At 30.9% G+C, this 18,419-nt stretch overlaps 3 protein-coding genes across 3 annotated transcripts; all 3 read right to left on the bottom strand.

Annotated features, from left to right (window-relative positions):
* Nucleotides 1-14,252: 14,252 nt before the first annotated feature.
* On the bottom strand, nucleotides 14,253-14,969 carry LOC147807321 (uncharacterized). The gene has a single exon (XM_087168883.1). The coding sequence runs from the start codon at nucleotides 14,967-14,969 to the stop codon at nucleotides 14,253-14,255; it is 717 nt and encodes a 238-aa protein (XP_087025009.1).
* A 126-nt stretch (nucleotides 14,970-15,095) lies between these two features.
* LOC147807322 (uncharacterized) lies at nucleotides 15,096-17,003 on the bottom strand. The gene has a single exon (XM_087168884.1). It carries the CDS (start codon nucleotides 17,001-17,003, stop codon nucleotides 15,096-15,098), a length of 1,908 nt encoding a protein of 635 aa, XP_087025010.1.
* A 59-nt stretch (nucleotides 17,004-17,062) lies between these two features.
* Nucleotides 17,063-17,953, bottom strand: LOC147807323 (uncharacterized). The gene has a single exon (XM_087168885.1). It carries the CDS (start codon nucleotides 17,951-17,953, stop codon nucleotides 17,063-17,065), a length of 891 nt encoding a protein of 296 aa, XP_087025011.1.
* Between the last annotated feature and the right edge of the window lie 466 nt (nucleotides 17,954-18,419).

Here is an 18,419-nt window from a genome sequence, read left to right on the forward strand (position 1 = left end):
AATTAACAAATATTTTGGAATTCTAATATCTTACTTTCAAATTTATTTAGGGAGAATTCAGGAGCAATTATATTTCGGAAATTTTATTATTTCAAGGCACTTTTATACAGATAAGCCTTTTAAGCCTGTCAGTTTAAATCAGTTACGCATATTTAAAAACAAATTCACATACAATTAAGTTGCAAGATTTAAAATAGATTTATTTCGAAGAATTATTAATTTAACATTACTTTACAGAAAAAAATTCTAGTACTTTGATATTTAGTGAAAACGGGCTTTGCTTACTATGAAATATTATAAATCGTTAAAAGGAGTAATAGTAATAAATTACTGTCAAATAATGAGCAATAATAACAGCAAACAATGAGTAATAATAACAATTCATGTAAATTAGAATTTGAAGAAAATTGGTTTTACTTACTATGAAATATTAAAAATCTTTAGAAGAAGTAATAATTACAAACTAATAATAAACAATAAATGATAATAAAAACAAGTAATGAGTAGTAATTATTGCACCTGTACTTTGATATTTAGAGAAATTCTTCTTTACTTATGAAATATTATGAATCTGTTAACGGAGTAATAATCACAAATTAATAACAAATAATGGGTAATAATACTAACAAATAATGAGTAATAATAAAAACAAATAATAAGTGATAATAACAATACCCGTACATTGATATTTAGAAAAACTTGCTTTCGCTTATTATGAAATATTATAAATCTTTAAAAAGAGTAATAATAAATTAATGAATAAAAGAATAAATAAGTATACTAAGACAACCTTAAAATATCCAAATTGCTTGTTTAAAATAACTTTTGAAATACTATAACAATTCTTTATTGCCTTTTTCAGCATATTTTTCTCAACTAAAATACTTAAATGAGTATCGAATGATTTTTTTAAAAATGAATGAAAGTACTGGTTTGAGATAATTGAATTCCGACAGTATGATTCGATATCAAGAAGAATTAATTTTGTATTACATGCCATCATCCTTTAGATTTTCTTAATAATATTTTCAAGTTTCTGCAGAGTGTTTCCTACTGACCTCTCTGATAATCCTTGTCAGAAATGAAATCCAAAAATATATATACAATAAAAGTCGCAAATTAATATTTAAAGGAGGGGGAAATAGATCGAAATGCACTGAGTATGGCAGGACTAAAAATATTAAAACGTCAAAACGTGTTTGATTACCGAAGGGAACAGATAGACGTTTAAAGGTTCTTGTTAGAAACACTTCCCTCTTACAAGCAATCCAAATAGATTGATATTCTTAACTACGAATTCTTCAGAAAAAATTCGACATTTTTTTATAACATTTTTGTTATCACTCTCTCAAATATTGATTTTCGACCACATTGTAAAAACTCGATACTCAAATTTCACGAGATTTCCTTCGTTCATGACGAAACCGTTTCCTGGTAGAGCTAACATTTCGTCAAAGTAACGAAATAAATATCATCATTTCTTCGGGGAAACGAATCTTGTAAAATGTAAAGAAATATGTCGCATTTAGACATTCTAGTTTCTTCAAATTGAGAATAACTTTCGTAGATTTTTAGGCAGTGAGATAGCGATGAGGTTCCGAGTTGAGAAAACATTTTCGTCATGTATGAGAGTTCGAGTTTCGTCACAAACCACGTGATTTTGAGAAGAATACAGAATTAACGAAATACAAACAGTTCAAAGATTGTAGAATCGTCAAAAGTGAGAGTTTTATTTGTGAGAGTGCACCATCATGCATACTTTTTAGACTTCCTTTTTTCAACAGTTCTAAAATTTATAATAACTGTAGCAATTATAGAATAATTTATGTAAAGAAAATAATTCTAATCAACTCTTCATTATCAAGCGATAGACTGACAAAAAAATTTTGAGTTTAATAAGAAATAAATATGATTCTTGTAGTTATGATTTGAACTCGTTGAAAAAAATAATTAAGTTCTGATGAAGTGTCATATGGGTCTTCTATGTCAAATAGGTTTTCATTTAATATATGTATGTATTTGAAACTATTTAAAATTTCAAAGCGTTATTTTCAATCAATCTATTTAATTCTAATAACACAGGGAACAATTTCTTTTTTGTTTCCTGCTGCATGAGAGTCTTGATATTTTTATGTCGTTAATTTCAAATCTGCAAAATCGGTTTCCTTTTCCAAGCTACAATTTTTTTATGACGTTTTCAGTCTATTTTTTTGTCGAAATGTTTAAGTTTAAAAACGTCGTATGTAACAGGGGATCGCATAAATATTGCGACAAACTTTTGCGAACGTTAGGACACATCATCAGGATTAAACCTTTATAGGATTTCATGAACGGAAATGCCATCATACATCGCCAAGGGTGCTTCCCCATTATAAACTGTTTCGACGCGTGTTTTTGAACAGATCATAATAGCTAGGAGTCCCTAGATGCGTATGATGACATTTCCAGGTATGGATTCTTATGCAATTTTAATCCTGATGATGTGCCCTAACTCCCCTAGTTCTCCGCAACATTTTCGTGACGCCATGTTATATATAATGTTTTTAAACTTCCACATTTCGACAAAAAATGTCATTTTTTAAAAAAAATCTGCAGCTTTAGAAGCAAAACTTATTTCAGATTTGAAATCCCCACACCCAAATTAGGTAAGATCAAGTATTTGTATAAATGTAACAAAATATTTGTTCTCCTGTCTAATTACCTATTACTTATTTTCAGAATGTTTACCAAATAAGTTGGAACAAAACAATCTAAAGAAGTATAAGTTTCGACATACAAAGAGGCTTCTCTCTTACCGAGATTTCTTTAAAGTTTAAGTAAGCATGGAGCTCAAAAAGGACTTCGGTCATTAGAGCATGACGCTGGCTCACAGCCAAGCAAGACTCACTTCCCAATTGTGAATATATAGGGATAATAGGGGAAGTGCCCCTAGACGCGTACGATGACTTTTCTGGGCATGGGTTTTAATGCAGATTTAATCCTGATGATGTACCCTAACTCTCTTAGAAGTTTGTCGAATCATTTACAAGACTCACTGTTATATAGACCATTTTTAAACTTATAGATTTCAATAAAAAAGACCAAATAGACTAAATAGAATAGATTTTTAAAAAATCTATAATTTTAGGAGCGAAACTAGTTTGAAAGCACCACACCCGATTTGGGCAAGAACAAGTGTTTGTATAAATGCAGCAGAAGTTTGTTCACTAGTCTAATTTACATGTTTTTTATTTTTAGAATGCTTACCAAATGAGTTGGAAAGAAACAAAAACATTCGAAAGAAGCTTTAATTTCGTACCAATTTTTTTTTAAAGTTTTTGTGTATGTGACATCTGAACGACAGGGCATCAGTACTTATAAAGTAAAAAGAAAGTGTGAAATAGTTTAAGAACTAAACACTCAGTTGATTTTAAAATGAAATAGGCACCTGCTTTGGTAATATTTTTTTTTTTCAATCTCACCCAACTAGTACGGAGGAAGAAAAATCGAGACTTTTAATGTAGCCCAAAAAGGACTTCGGTAAATAGGGCATGACGCTGGCTCACAGACAAGCAAGACTCACTTGAAACTCTAGAGAGAACTGCATGGGACGCGTAGCTTGGGCCCATTAATATCTGCCGGCCTTGCTGCCAGAGAGGGGGCCACAGGGGAAAAGGGTCTTTACGAGGGGTCACGGTTTTTGTGCGACGTCGTTTAAAGTTTGGCTTTCTCTTTTAAACTGTATCAATCACTGACTAGATCTAGCAGAGAAGCGTGAAATTGCGACTCTATGTTAACTAATCGGCTTACCTTAGAACACTGAGGGAAAGATGTAAAAAAAAGGACGCGACAAAACCCAAGTTGCATCCATATTTACCCACAAGATAGGAAATGAGGCTAAAAAAGTATGAGTCAAGTAAATTTTACCAATATTTTGTTATTTTGGTAAAATAAGTAAGAAATTTTTTTTTTTTTTTTTTGATTTTTTAAAATTTATCCTTTTAAATAAAATCATGTTTTATTATTTCAAGTATTATTTATTATCATCATTTGTATTAATCATGCGTTATTTGTTTTATCTACAATTTAATAAGCAAAAATAAAATATTTATCTTCTTATCAAATTAATTTACTTACAAACTTTTCAAAAATTTTGAACTTTTGAATCTTTTGCCGTATTTTTTATACTGAGTTCCTCAAAAGATTTAAAAAAAATTTGGGCTTGTGAATATAGGATAAAACTTTTGGGCTTGTGAATAGTAAATATTATTTTTCTTCAGCAAATATTGAATTATTATGAATAATTTATAATTTTCCGAAGAGCTTAATTTCTCGCTTGTTTCTTAAAACTTTTCTTCATTTTAGAAGAACCTTATAAATACTACCATATTTTTAGAAATGCTTCCAAAGAAATGCCTTTCATTACTACAATCAAGAGTTTTTTAATCATTTAAAATTTGATATTTTAAAAAAAATAGCCCCTGACAAAAACTCTACAACTGACCTGTAGCAAAATTTCCTAATTATAACCTATACATAACATTTTATCCGATTTTGAAATTTAAAAAACATTTATATTAAAAAATGATTGTGATTGAATTCACATAGTAACATAATAGATTATTTAAATTCAAATTGTAGGTATTAAATAAAGTCATTATTTAAACTATGGAAAATTAGTTTATATTGATTACTACTTATAAACTATTGAAGTAAATTAGATTCTTAAAAAATGCCAACTGTATTAAAAGTAAATTAATAACAGGCAGCATTTAATTGTTGCATAATATGAGGATATTATGCAACAATTTATATTTATAAAAAAAACATATTATTAATAATTTATAAAAGGAAAACTTAGTAACTACATGTCTAACTTAACAATAAATTTTTAAAAATGCTGCAAAGAAATTTATTCCATAATTCCCACATAAAACATTGAAGAGCAATTTTGGAAAGAGTGAGGCTGTATTTGCAATGAACGCCAAAGTTAAAGTTTCGATATATTTCTTCTTGCACGCAAGCTCAGAATGTAACCTTTTCAATGGGATACTTGTGAGCATATATGGCAGTACTTTTACTTTCGTTACTTGTACCACCGGTACAAGTAAAAAGTACGTACTTTTACTTGTACTTCGTTACTTTTTAAATTTAGTACTTTTACTTGTACTTTCGTTACTTATTTAGGGAAAAAGTACAAGTATTTGTAACGGAAATGTTGAATGAAATCGTTACTTTTTTCTAAAACTCGGTAAGCTTTCTAAAAAGAAAAAAAAAAAAATTAATTAATTAATAATAATTAATTAAAAAAATGCTTATGTTTTCTTAATTTATAAAATTAATGTGCAATATATATGCATTCACAGCTAACTTCGCGTTTAAATGCCTTGACCTCCCGTGGAGCGCTTATTCAGCGTGGCTAAGCACGTTCTGAGAAATTCTCGCAGCAGATTCAGTGACACTACTTTCGAAATGCAATTATTTTGCAAAATGAATAAAAATATTAATTAGCAAGTTATTTTCATTCATTTTCGAGTTTTATGCATTCATTTAAAAAATTTCAAATAAAAAATTTTGGATTTTGTGATTGCGTTTTTCAATTTTCTTTTTGAACTCACTAATAATACATTTTTATCTTAATAAAAAAATTTCTAAATACATTTTTACCTAGTACACTTTTTACTAAAATTATGTTTATGCCCGACCTTGTCAAGCAACGCCTAGCCAAATCTCTAAGAACTATTGAAAATTATGATTACTATTTTAACTCTTGAAAACTCGAAGGTATTAATTTAGCCGCTGATACTAAAATTCGTTTACAAATTTTAATCATTCCATTAGGCAGAAATGTTCGGAAAATGATTATCTCGCATAACTTCAGCATTAGCCATTGTTACAAATAAAACTGTAGATTGTTCTGTTTAAACTTAAACTGCACATTCAATTATTTTTTACTAGCTCAAAGATCACAAAGCTATCTGAAACCCCGCGTTGTGCTTTTAAAACGCGTTTCTATAAAGTAAAACAATTTTAAATCAATGGTAATTTAAATAAATAAAAATAATAAACTAAAAATTAAAATCAATAGATAAAATTTCTTTTTCGTGCAAATCCATAAAAAGTTTGATATTAAAATTATATTTGATTTTAAAATTACATTATGCGATTTTATTATAAAATTACATTATAATATTCTTCCGAATTTAAAAATAAATTAATGTTCATAACTGTCAAAATTAAAAGTAATTAAATAAATAACAACAATTTTGCAAAAACATTAAAGAGCATAAGAATATTATTTAATAAACTTTTAGGTTACTTTAAATTTTCGATTTCCTAGAAATGTGCTCTTAAATCGTTACTTTTTTTGTTTAGTACTTGTACTTTTACTTGTACTTTTTACTCGTTACTTTTCAAAATAAAAACTTTTTACTTTTTACTCGTTACTTTTTTTAAAAATACTTGTACTTTTACTCGTTACTTTTTAAAAGTAGCGTTGCCATATATGCTTGTGAGTGACATAGTGTGGGAATCTCAATCCTGATTGATTGTTGAAACGTGGCTTCTGCTTACGTCAGCAACTCCTTTTTCCATTCTCTTTCGAGTAAGCCAAGCCCGTCAAGCATCAATTCTCTTTAGTAACACATTTTATATTCCTTCATAAAGATTTCAATTCTTTCACTATATATTTCTTACTTAACTCAAAGGCAGGCACGAAACAATGTAGAACATAAACAACCTAACTATGCATCGAAGTTGAAAGATACTCAAACAAAAATGTATCACGGTAACAATAAAATACATAAACAAATAATAAATCTAAGTCAAATAAAAGACGAGGACGAGAAAAAATATAATTATATTTCAGCAAATTCTATGTGTGATACGGAGCTATATTTAATTATCATCATGTTAATTAAACAATCTAACTTACGTGGAGAAACTTAGCTCTACTTTAACACGTCATTTTGATAATAAACGATCAGCTGGCTTTGCGTCATAGGTTACATGTGTGAATATCGTGATCTTCTTAGTGCAACTACCCAGAGAGCACTAGAGAACAAAACAAAATACGTCAAGACAATGACGTCACCATGCACTGTAAATATACCAGAAAAATAGAATTAACATTTAACTTTAATGATGGTACATTGAACCGTAATATATAAAAATTTGCTTCAATCTTAATGAAGTGTCAAATTGACCATGTGAAACTAAAGTATCGGTTAATCAAGTTTAAGAAATATTAATTTGCACCACAATAGAATTGAACTTGGAGTAAGGTTGAAGCAAATGTGTCTTATAATATGATTCAAAGCCTTTAGAAACATCTATTAGGGTACAGATTTAAATACAAATTTTAAATGTTTAAAAAAGCTTAAAATTAAGATTATTAGTTACTATAATCACTATTACTTATGAATAATATTTGAACTTAGTTATCGAAGTTCATATAATAAATTTTGTAAGAAAAATATGTTTTAATGCCTTTAAAACAATTGCATTTGAACTTTAAAAGTAATCAGTTGTATACGTCATGTACGAATCACAACATTTATTGCTGTTTTTTAGAGGCTCTGATGAAATAATGTTTTTTTTGTTGAGGATATTATGCAATTTTTGCAACTGCTGGGAGTTTACAATAGTTTTTCATGACTGTTTGACCATATTTAATCTACTGAGTAAAAAATTTTTCTTCACAATAACATTCTGTGTGCTATTTTCTGAATTAGCTTAGAGTATGATGGCTAAAGATAACAGGTGTCCCAAAAATGACTGTTAGATTTTGAAAAAAAAAAAATTTAAAAAATAACGGAGTGCAATAAATATTTATGGTTGGCTGAACTATGCTTAGGAAACCAGAGAGTTTCGTCTTTCCAAATTGCTCATTTGGTAAACTTCCCGCCAATAGATGGCACTGCTGGCATGCAAGAACTGCAGAGAAATTAAACCCGTGGCATCTCTAGTCAGTATTTTGCCACGCTATCAGTTAATGAGTGCTTGTGAAGGATTTTAATGATGGTTTGCTTGTGAAAAGAACGGATATTCATCGTTTTGGAGTATTACCTAATTTTTCGGCGCAGTTATTCCTATTCTGAAACGTCACTTTTAGGAATTTTAACTAAGTGTGCAATTTGGTGGTGTAAAATTCGTAGTTTTCCCCGCACAGCGTCGTAGTACATTTTTTTTTTATCGATTTTCATTCTCTTTCTTATTAATTTTCAAAATCTGTCTGTAATTTTTAAAATACCCGGTATCTTTATCCAGCATCCGCTATGCTGATTTTGAAAATGGCGCAAAACGTCATTATGATGAAAAAGAAAAGTCACTTCTTTGTAAAGAGAAAAAGCGTTTGGGATCTAACTTTCTGATGTTTAAAAAATTACCCAACCCTACATTATTTGGACTACTAAAAAAATTTCAAAAATTGAGAATTATTTATTGATTTTAATATTTCTTTATCTGGGTGGAAAAATTTCGCCAAATTGGCAATTTTCAAAAAAAAAAAAATTATTTTAAATAATTAAGTTTTTTGTCCTTTCTAAAGCTCAGATAATTCTTTATAGTGGGATGAGTCATATAATTTATAACATAGCTAGCCATAAGTTTAAAGCACTTAAACTGTAGCTTTTTTATTTTCCTTGGCAAAGAGCTTCTAAAAACACTGTAAAATATACCTTTCTAATCTAAAAAGGTAGTAATCTATTATATATAATTCTCTTACGTGGCTCCCAAATTTTGGCTGTATTTCTTTTCCGCCGGTAGCAACATTTGCTTTGTTTTGAAAACATCAAAGCATTCTGCCTTTTAATGATGTGTTTCTGATCCAATATATATAATTCTCTTACGTGGCTCTCAAATTTCGGCTGAAGTACTTTGTACAACTAAAAAGATTCTTTTCACAACAGTTAAATATTTACTTTATTTTCTTCATTCATAGAGAAAACAGTTGGCAAAGAATTCTGCTACGTTAAAAAACATTTCGTTAAAAAAATAACGAATTCTAAAAGAAATAGAAATAAGCAACTTAAAAAATAAAAATGCTGTTGCCAGCCATAGAATTTCTTGAAAGTTAACTTAGCAACATAAATCAACATGACATAGAAGAGCAACTAGATCAAAATTATGATACCTGAGCGCTTGACGTAACAAATCATTCAATTCTAGAAGTGTTGTATCGCCAAATGCCCAAATTAACAATTGTGTTCTTAAAGAAATTCTATAAAAAGTTTTAAATAAACAACCTACTTCTACAACTGCTTCTTGAACTTGGCTCATTGATTAGAAATATTGTTTTAATTTTACACTACTAACTTTACTTCTACTTTCATTATTCGCGATCGCAACGAACTATAGGGGGCGTTGTTGTATGAGACGCTTACCTGCGATTTCCATATGAACCGTCATTCAGTTACTCTGGAGACGTCGTTAATGTAGCATGTAGCATTGTAACGTTCCTTCTTTAATGTGGCTTATTAAATTTAAAAAAGAAAAATGCTTGATCTTCTTTCTTGTACAACCGAAAACAAAATGGTATCTCTTTTTATTAGAGAAGGAATATCCAAAACACATCGGAAAAATATTTGTACATTAACAGAAAAAAATATGTATATTCTTATAAGAGTTAAAACCTAATGCCCGAGAAATAGTATTACTAAATTTAATGATATAACATGAAAGGCCCATTTAAACTTTACATTCTATAGTTTTAAGAATCATATTAGTTCAAAAATTAAAATGAACAAAAAGTATACATAAGCCCCATAATTTTATGAAATTGAATTTTGTAAACAACGTTTTTTGACAACAATTTTTATCAAAAAATTTCAAGTTTCAATAAAAATCATTATTTAGAAACTAAGAAACGTAAAATAAAGAATGCTGACGAAACAAAAACAAAAAAAAAACAATTCTTTTTTGTCGCCATTTTTAGTGCTACGAATATTCGTCTTTGGGATTTGCCAAAAACAAAACAAGATGCAATTGTATTTTTTTAGGAGGGAAATATTTTACCGAAAAAACGAAAATGTACCAATTCCCACAACATAAAACTTTATCTTGGTAAACGTACGTTTTGGAAATGTTATTTCATTTCGAATCTTATTTATCAGAGTTCATATGGCGATATGATTGTTTTGAATCTATGCTAAACTCTATAACGGCTCATTTTCCACCGAAATCCAATTAACTATTTTGATTTTAAATAAAGTGTTTTATTTTATGAACTGTCGCAAAAATTTTAAGTGTAGATTGGCGGCACTTAAAAACCGCCAAATCTGTAGCGGCGGTGGCGTTAATACGTCGTAAGTACCGAATTTTTATTCCATACTTTTCTGAATCATATTATTTCAAACATTGGAATATACAAGAAGTATACATAAACACATAATGTTATACCATTTAATTTTTCAAAAGTATTTTGAGAACAATTTTTATCAAAAAATTATAAACTAAAAAACGGAAAATAAAGAATTCTTAGGATAAAAAAAACGATTTTAAGAATTATTAACATTGAAATAAAAACTTTCATATTGTTTCTTTTTTTATTATTCTTATAGTTCTTAATCAGACGTAAAAAACCATTCTGTAGAGAACCATCATCAAATGAAAAAAAAATATTTACAAGCAAATTTTTTATTGTAAAAATCATTGCACTTACCTGATTTATGATTCCCGGAGAATTCCAAAATGATAAGTTCCTTGTTTGAAAACTTTATTCTCAAATAATAGATACATAGTTTATACCTTCATTACTTTTAGATAACATACTACACAGCAAAATTTTATAATTGATATGAATTTGAATATGTAGCTAAAAACAGAATAGCTGAATTCTAGTTGAACTTATTCTTTCAAAATTAAAAAAAACTTACCAAGAAAACGATTTAAATTAATTAAGAATCAGCACAAATGGCACTATTTCAAGTAACTTGGATAATTTTTTATTGTTGTTTTCCGAATTATATGGATACAGAAATATATACTCTTCTATAACGAAGAAGAATATGCTATAACTATTACAATTCTGTATGTTCTGAATTCATATTTATTCACTGGAATGACGAAAGCAATGTTGACTTCACTTTAATTCGTAATGAATTGAAGACAGAAGAAATGCATTTTACCTTAATACACACATCTGTAACAGTATCCGAAATCGGAAGTCATCAGTTGCAAGTTTGTTGATAATAGAAATTAAAAATTATTGAGGAATTTTTCTTCAAATGTTTGGCGTGTTCTGTTCCTGAAAGATTTACTAATATTCTGGAGATTTTTTTCAAGTTCTTCGGCCTTTTCCTTAGGGAAATTTTGTTTCTTGTTTGCTGCTAAAAAATGGCGTCTGATTCAGTCAATGACTTTGATGGAACTAAATGAAAACGTGATAAATTAATGTCCGATATTTACAGGCTCCCGCTAGACGGCGTACTCGAGCGTTGCGATCGCGAATTGCTATGACCCTCTTTCATTACATTTTACAACTTAATGCTAAATTTGAGGACTTTAAGTTGTTTTGTGGTTGAATACTGACATTTAGAAATGTGTACATAAAAAAAATAATATTTAGAGGTTAAGAGTTGCCTCAGAAAAATTTGAATTGTTGACATGGAACTTAACAATGGAAACAATCGTTTTTGTGAAAAATTGAATTGGGTATAATATGAAAAAAACACAACTACTTCGATTTAGTAGGAACAACATATGACGCAATGCTAAACGAATGGAATTTAGTTGTTGTTTATTTAGTTATTGTTATTAGTAGTTGTTGTTATTTGTTTTAGTTGTTGTTGTTTATTTAGTTGTATTTAGTTTCAATAACTTTTCTTTATAATGCAATAAAATCTGGCGAGCAGCTATTTAAACGATCGAACACTTCGTTTGTTTATTTGTGGCTTGAAGTTAGGCTCGCAGAAAATGCCGTTCATGGGTTAAATTTAGTAGGAACAACACAACCTGTGACGTAGGCTATATTATACCCAATTGTACTGTTGACATCAAAACTAAAAATATTGTGTTTCAACTTAACAATACTACCTTAATTTGTACTTTAGAATTGCCTCGGAGAAATTTGAATTGTTAGCAATGACTTAAACAAAAAGTTTTATTTTGACTGACAAATACTATATTATAATTTTAACTTTTTCTATGACTATACTCATTTTCTTACTCTTTTCTTTGTTTTTTATACATTTTACTTTTTTGTGATAAAATAAAAAACTTATAGTTGTTCTGCTTCTGAACACTTATGAAATCACAAAATGATGGGCTTCATCAACAATCAAAACTATATACATTTATTTTACAAATTCCATATTATTAAGGTGGCGCCCTTCAGAGTATTAAAAATACAAAATTATCTTCATCAAAGCCGATGCTTTACATCCGGCGTTCAGTGGCAGACTACTATTTCATATTGTTTTACAACACGTGGCTTTAGCCCTCTGGTGGGAAAGACTTTAAAACAAAACTTACAACAGTTACTTTTCTCAACTGAAATTTAGAATAGTGTGATTAAGAAAAATATGTGAACTGTTTGCAATTTCAAATTAATTTTGAAATGTACATGTTTAGAATTTTCTACAGTGAAAAGTTTTCGGAACTTCAGTATTCAAAAAGTATACAGAAACTAGACGTTAAGAACGTATCCAATGAGCGAGCAAAGCGAGCATTGGATTGCGAAGCAATCCGAAATGAACTGTGAAAGCAGTTCCGGGGGTTGGTGAGCGCCAGCGAGCAGGGGGCGAAGCCTCCTAGTAATGAATAAAATAACATATCAGAATAAATAAGTTCGTATAATTCATTACCATCTAATCCCTCATATAATGTAAGTTTGTTTTAAATCATTTTTAACCACAGCTATAAATTGATTGTCTGTTCTTGTCGAGTTTTTTTCTAGATTGATTAAGCAAAATTTCACTACATCGTTTTTTTTATTTACACAACTTTTAATTAAAAAATTACATCTAAATCTTGAAACATTCTTTTACATTTTATAATACTATATTTCAGAATTAAAACAAACATTTACCTGGAATTAAATATTTTCTTTCTATTTAAATATAGAAGACTTTTTTCTTTCTTATTTTTTTTCTTGTTAAATTAAATATTTGTCGAAAAGAAACGTAAAAACTGTTACCAATTCAAACCTGAAATTCAAATAATTTTATCTTCCTGTTGGAGTTTAACATTAAATGGCTGCACATAAAGGAAACTTAATGAAATAAATATTTTATCGTTTTATACTTTTTGAATGATTTTGTGCTAGGAGATGAGCCATAAAAATTTGTGTGCTAAACTAAATATACAGTGAATTATGAAAGAATTTCCACTTTAATGCGAAAAAGTGAGATTTTATATTAAGCAAAATGACGACAGGACTGTCAAGAGGCTAATCTCACATTAGAAAGGTCCTGGGTTCGAATCCCAGACAAGGCATTACATGTTCTTACATTCTCTGTACTACCTGTCCTTACTGTGTGCGCAAAGTTGGCTCACCTAATATGGCGCCACTGAACGAGTGGCCAACAAATCTGCCCTACTGATACCTGAATGACGAGTGTCAATCGAGTAGGCATTGAAAAAAAATTATTAAGTATAAGAAATGGCAACACTTTTCTTTTCTTTTTTCCTAAATTCTCGGGGAAATATTTAAGGAGTGTCCACTCTAATGCTACAGCATATAAAAGAGACAGAGTGTTTTCTTATCGGTGCGTGACAAAGTGGCAACAGTTTGACTCAAAAGGTTTTTTCACGTATCGCCAAAAAAACTTAACTATCAGTTAGATTGATGAATTTATCGTTTTCCTTTATTATATTTAACTGAATTTATGAAGTTCTTTATAATCGTTCGGTCTTTTCTTTTAGTTTAGTTCCATGAATTGCTTTTATGTCAATTCTTTCTGGATGTCGTTTGTTAATGAAGACAAAAAATACATTTTAAAAAGTCAATTACGATTTATTACCCATTGGCAAAATGGGTCTTGCTTTGAATTTCATAGCGTCTGCACTTTTCAACTACAATAATCAAGAGCAATAATAAACAGAGCACATGCGTTGCTGTAGCGACCGCTGCTGTTTGATAATTTTTTTAGAATTCTTTTTTTCACTTTTAATTTTGTTATGCATTAAGTTGGTGAGTTTATTTTTGAGATATGGGACCAAAGAGATCCCATAAATACTTCTTGAGTTGTGAATAAAAAAGAATTTCATCATTTGAACGATGTCTGTAAATTGCAGCAAACAAATAAATTTCACGGACGCCTTTTTAATGTTATTCAAATGAAAGATACGATCGTTCTTCTTTTTTCTCTAATCACTTCTTCTTCATTGACATCTTCCTCTGAGTCGTTAGTTGGCCATTCACGGGATGGAAGGTACAACCAACAGGGACCCTCCCACCATTTTGACTGGCACAATTGCTTAGCTGAACAACCTCTACTTGGCCGATCCGCGGGATTCAAGGATCCAGGTACATGTCTCCATGCTTGAACTGCTGTCAGTTTCCTAATTTCTTGAACACGGTTCTGTGCGAATACACCCCACGTTTCTTCTCTTTTCAACCAAGCTAACACTGTGGTGGAGTCTGTCCAAAAATACACATTGTGGGTTTTAAACTCTTTTCGTACCTCAGTGGATAGACGAGCAGATATTGTGGCACCAAGAAGTTCTAATCTTGCAATTGTTGTCTCTTTTTTCCCACAAGGGGCAATTCTTGTTTTGCTTTGTACCAGCTGTACATAAACATTATTCATATAACAAACTCGCAGAAAGACAACTGCCGAAAAGGCATACTTGCTTGCATCACAAAAAAAGTGAAGTGAAATATTTTCAACTCCCTTATCGCAGTGCAACCATCTTGCCACCCTCACATTCTTCAAATATTCAAGCTCATTTAACCATTTTAGAAATTCTTCGCTCGCTTTTATATCAACTTCAGCGTCCCAACCAATTTTAGACTTCCACAAATTTTGTAACAAAAGTTTTGGACGCATCATCACTGGACTGGTTATCCCTATGGGATCAAAAACTTTGTGTGAAGCTGATAAAATATTTCGCTTTGTGATCACTTCATTCTTTGTTTCATTAACATCAGGAATATTTATGGAAAGAGTATCACTTTATCTGTCCCATATCATTCCTAGAATGTTTGTTGACCTTACAGTGGATTCAGCGGGATTAGTGAACTCCCACCCTCTTAAATCAAATTTTCTTTCAGCCATAATTTCTGTGGCAACTTCAATAAACTGCTTTAACTCTTGCTCAGTTTCAACACTAACTAAACAATTATCCACATAAAAACTGAGTAGTAGTTGGCGGATAATGCCTTCAGGATATCTTTCATTTCCTTGTGTGGCTTCATCTAGTTTGTTTTCTAAGTGGTATCGTATGGTTGACGCAAGCAAAAAGGGACTACAAGAAACACCGAAGACAACTCTTCGATGACGGTAATGTTTGAGCTTACCTTGTTCGTCGTGCCATAGGAAACGTAGAAAATCTCTATCTGGCTTATGGAGACCTATTTGCAAAAAAGTTTTGCGTATATCTGCTGTTATGCCAAACTTATGGAGTCGAAATCTTGTCATTATGGAAGGAATTAATTCGATCAAATTTAGGCCGTTTTCAACACAGTCATTAAAACTGGGATGTCCTTTTTGTTTAGACGAAGCATTAAACACCGGCCTAATCTTTGTTGTACTGTTCTCCTTCACTACGTGACGATGTGGCATATAGTGACAAGTCAATTTCAGTTCTTCTACAGGAACCTGTTCGATGATGCCTTCTCGTTCCCATTCTTTGAAAACATTTCCATATTCCTCAAACAAATTTTCTGCTTCAAGCTTCCGAGTTGTTACTTGCAATCCTTTTAGTGCTAAATTAAAATTGTCGGACAAAGGCAAATGTACGTCAAGCCAAGGTAGACTAACAAGGAAACGTTGATCTTCAACTTTAACAGTCTTTAAGAAATGATCTACTGAAGCGTTATAAAGTTCTTCTTTAGTCTCCTGTTCTGATGGATCCTGTATCCCTATGGTATCCAATGTCCACATATCTGATATATCCATTTCTTTCACTAAAAGAGAAGTTACCAACATAGAATTGCATAAAGATGTATCGATTTCAGGCACTTTTCCCGACAAAGTCCAACCAAGTAAAGTTTCTATGGCGACAAGTCCACAAATTAATACTTTACGCTGACCTGTCATAAGCTTCCCTATCACGTCAGCTCCAAGAAGTACTTGTACAGGTTGCAATTCATTACCAATATCTGATAAAGTTATCTTCATTTCATGAAGTTCCTTGATCCACGGACCTGAAGTTACAGGTGTAATGTTATCACATATAGAAGACTGATCCAAAGCTTCCATGTTACAAGTTATGCTGTTTTTTGGATTTCTTAATCGGATTCTATAACATGTGTGTTCATACTTATCAGAGTTAATACCACCAAATAAAGAATGTATAAGCGTTTCTTTTCTTACCGGAGTATATCCCATTTGTTCCACGAGACTTTTCAAAATATACGTTTTTTGGGATCCGGAATCTAATACAGCTCTCACTAGAATTTCCTTGTTATCTGAAACCAGTTTGATTTTTAATGTCTGAAGAAACACTTTGGGACCATAAGTAATGTTAGACATGTTAATCTCAGAACTTTCACCACTTTCTCCTGATTCTTTACCTCGGGTATCTAGCTTCTCACACATAAGTGGCACATGTCTTTTACCGCATACAATACATTTGATGAACATTTTGCACTTACGTACTGGATGACCAGAATTCAAACACGCAAAACAACACTGGTTTTTTCTTACTATATCTTGTCTCTCGGCTAAACTCATCCGTTGAGCGGTGAAACAGTCTGAGCTGGAGTGCTTTCCAGAACAAAAAACACATAATTTCTTTACCTCTTTTGAAGCCGCAGTAAGTAAATTGCCAGCTGTATGCACTCTACCTGAAATCAAAGGCTTTCCTTTTTTCTTAAAAGTTTGGCGATTTTCACTTGAACCCAAACCAAACCCAGCCATGGCTAAATTTATTCTTTCCTCTCCTTCAGTTTCAGTTTTCAGGAAATTCATCAAATTGTTCAGTCGTTCTTTAGCATCAGTTGAAGCTGCGTAAGAAGGACTTCTGTGCCTTCCATGCCATGAGACCATGCTTTCAGGAACTCTTCTTGAAAACAAGATTCAACCATTGGATAAAGTATTGAAGCACATTTATCAGTTGTTACTCCTAGTGTCTCTAATGCTCTAAGGTACGATTCAAGCTTATCATAGAGAGAAGTCATTAAAATTTTTTCATTTTTCTGAACCGAAATTATTAATCTTAATAGTTCGCGAACATAAACTTCTACCAAAAGTTCATCTCTTCCAAACCAAGCTTTCAGACTATCAATTACCTTGGCGTAGTTAGCACCGGTTGGCGGAAAGCTCTCTACAACTTCTCGCGCTCTAGATCCGCTTACAGTAGCTTGAATAAGGTACTGAAATTTATTTTCGGGAGCAATATCTACATCTTGATGAATCTGTTGGAATTGACTCCAAAAAGGTAACCATTCCTTGATATCCCCACTGAATTGTCGAAACTCTAATTTGGGTAAATTAAATTTCCTCCTAGCACTAGTAATCATAGAATTTTCGGACTCACCTGCTATTGCCACTGGCGAGTTTACTTGAATTCGCGCCAACTCCAGTTCATGTAATCTTATTCTTTCCCGTTCTTCATATTCTAATTGCTTTTGCTTTTCATCACATTCTAACTGTTTTTGCTCCGCCTCTGCCAATTCTTTATGCTTCCGGTCACTAACAGTTGTTACCAAAATATCTTCAACAAACTGTGGATCTTCGGAATACTGCTTACTTTTCAAAATTGCTTCTTTCAGTTTCGATATTGTGACCTTTTGTGGTAATGTTGCGCCAATTTCTTCAGCGACGAACAACAAATCTTCTTTTTTAAATCCTTTTGCTGCTTGAAACATTGTTTCGAATCGGAAAAAATGTCCTGTCGCGGACGCCAGAAAATGTAAATTGCAGCAAACAAATAAATTTCACGGACGCCTTTTTAATGTTATTCAAATGAACTACTAGTTCTAAAGATGAATAAACAGATACAAATTAAAACTTAACAAACATTTATTAATCCTAAAGCAATCTCAATTTGGTGATATTTTCAAAACCTAACTTATTCGAACACTAAATAATCAACACAAAACATTTCAAGAAGGTTGCCAACATAAAACCAAAGTTAAAGAATAAAAATTAAATGAAAGCAGCAGCAGTCAGAGTCACGTGACATCAACTATAAAAACATATTACAATCTCTAACAATGTCTTTGTTTCTATTATTTCAATTAAGAATCAGAAATTCTAACCTACAGCTCAAACTGGATCGTTTTCAATACTAATTCGGGTGAATATCACAAATAAAGAGGGTTCAAACTGATT

The sequence above is a fragment of the Parasteatoda tepidariorum genome, chromosome 7, assembly GCF_982258835.1.
Source record: "Parasteatoda tepidariorum strain Cologne lab strain chromosome 7, Ptep-v5.0, whole genome shotgun sequence".
NCBI lineage: Eukaryota > Metazoa > Arthropoda > Arachnida > Araneae > Theridiidae > Parasteatoda > Parasteatoda tepidariorum.

Excerpts from the sequence above, each read along its gene's own strand:
- LOC147807321 (XM_087168883.1), bottom strand. The coding sequence starts at position 14,969 with ATGCGTCCAAAACTTTTGTTACAAAATTTGTGGAAGTCTAAAATTGGT.
- LOC147807323 (XM_087168885.1), bottom strand. The coding sequence starts at position 17,953 with ATGTTTCAAGCAGCAAAAGGATTTAAAAAAGAAGATTTGTTGTTCGTC.
- LOC147807322 (XM_087168884.1), bottom strand. The coding sequence starts at position 17,003 with ATGGCTGGGTTTGGTTTGGGTTCAAGTGAAAATCGCCAAACTTTTAAG.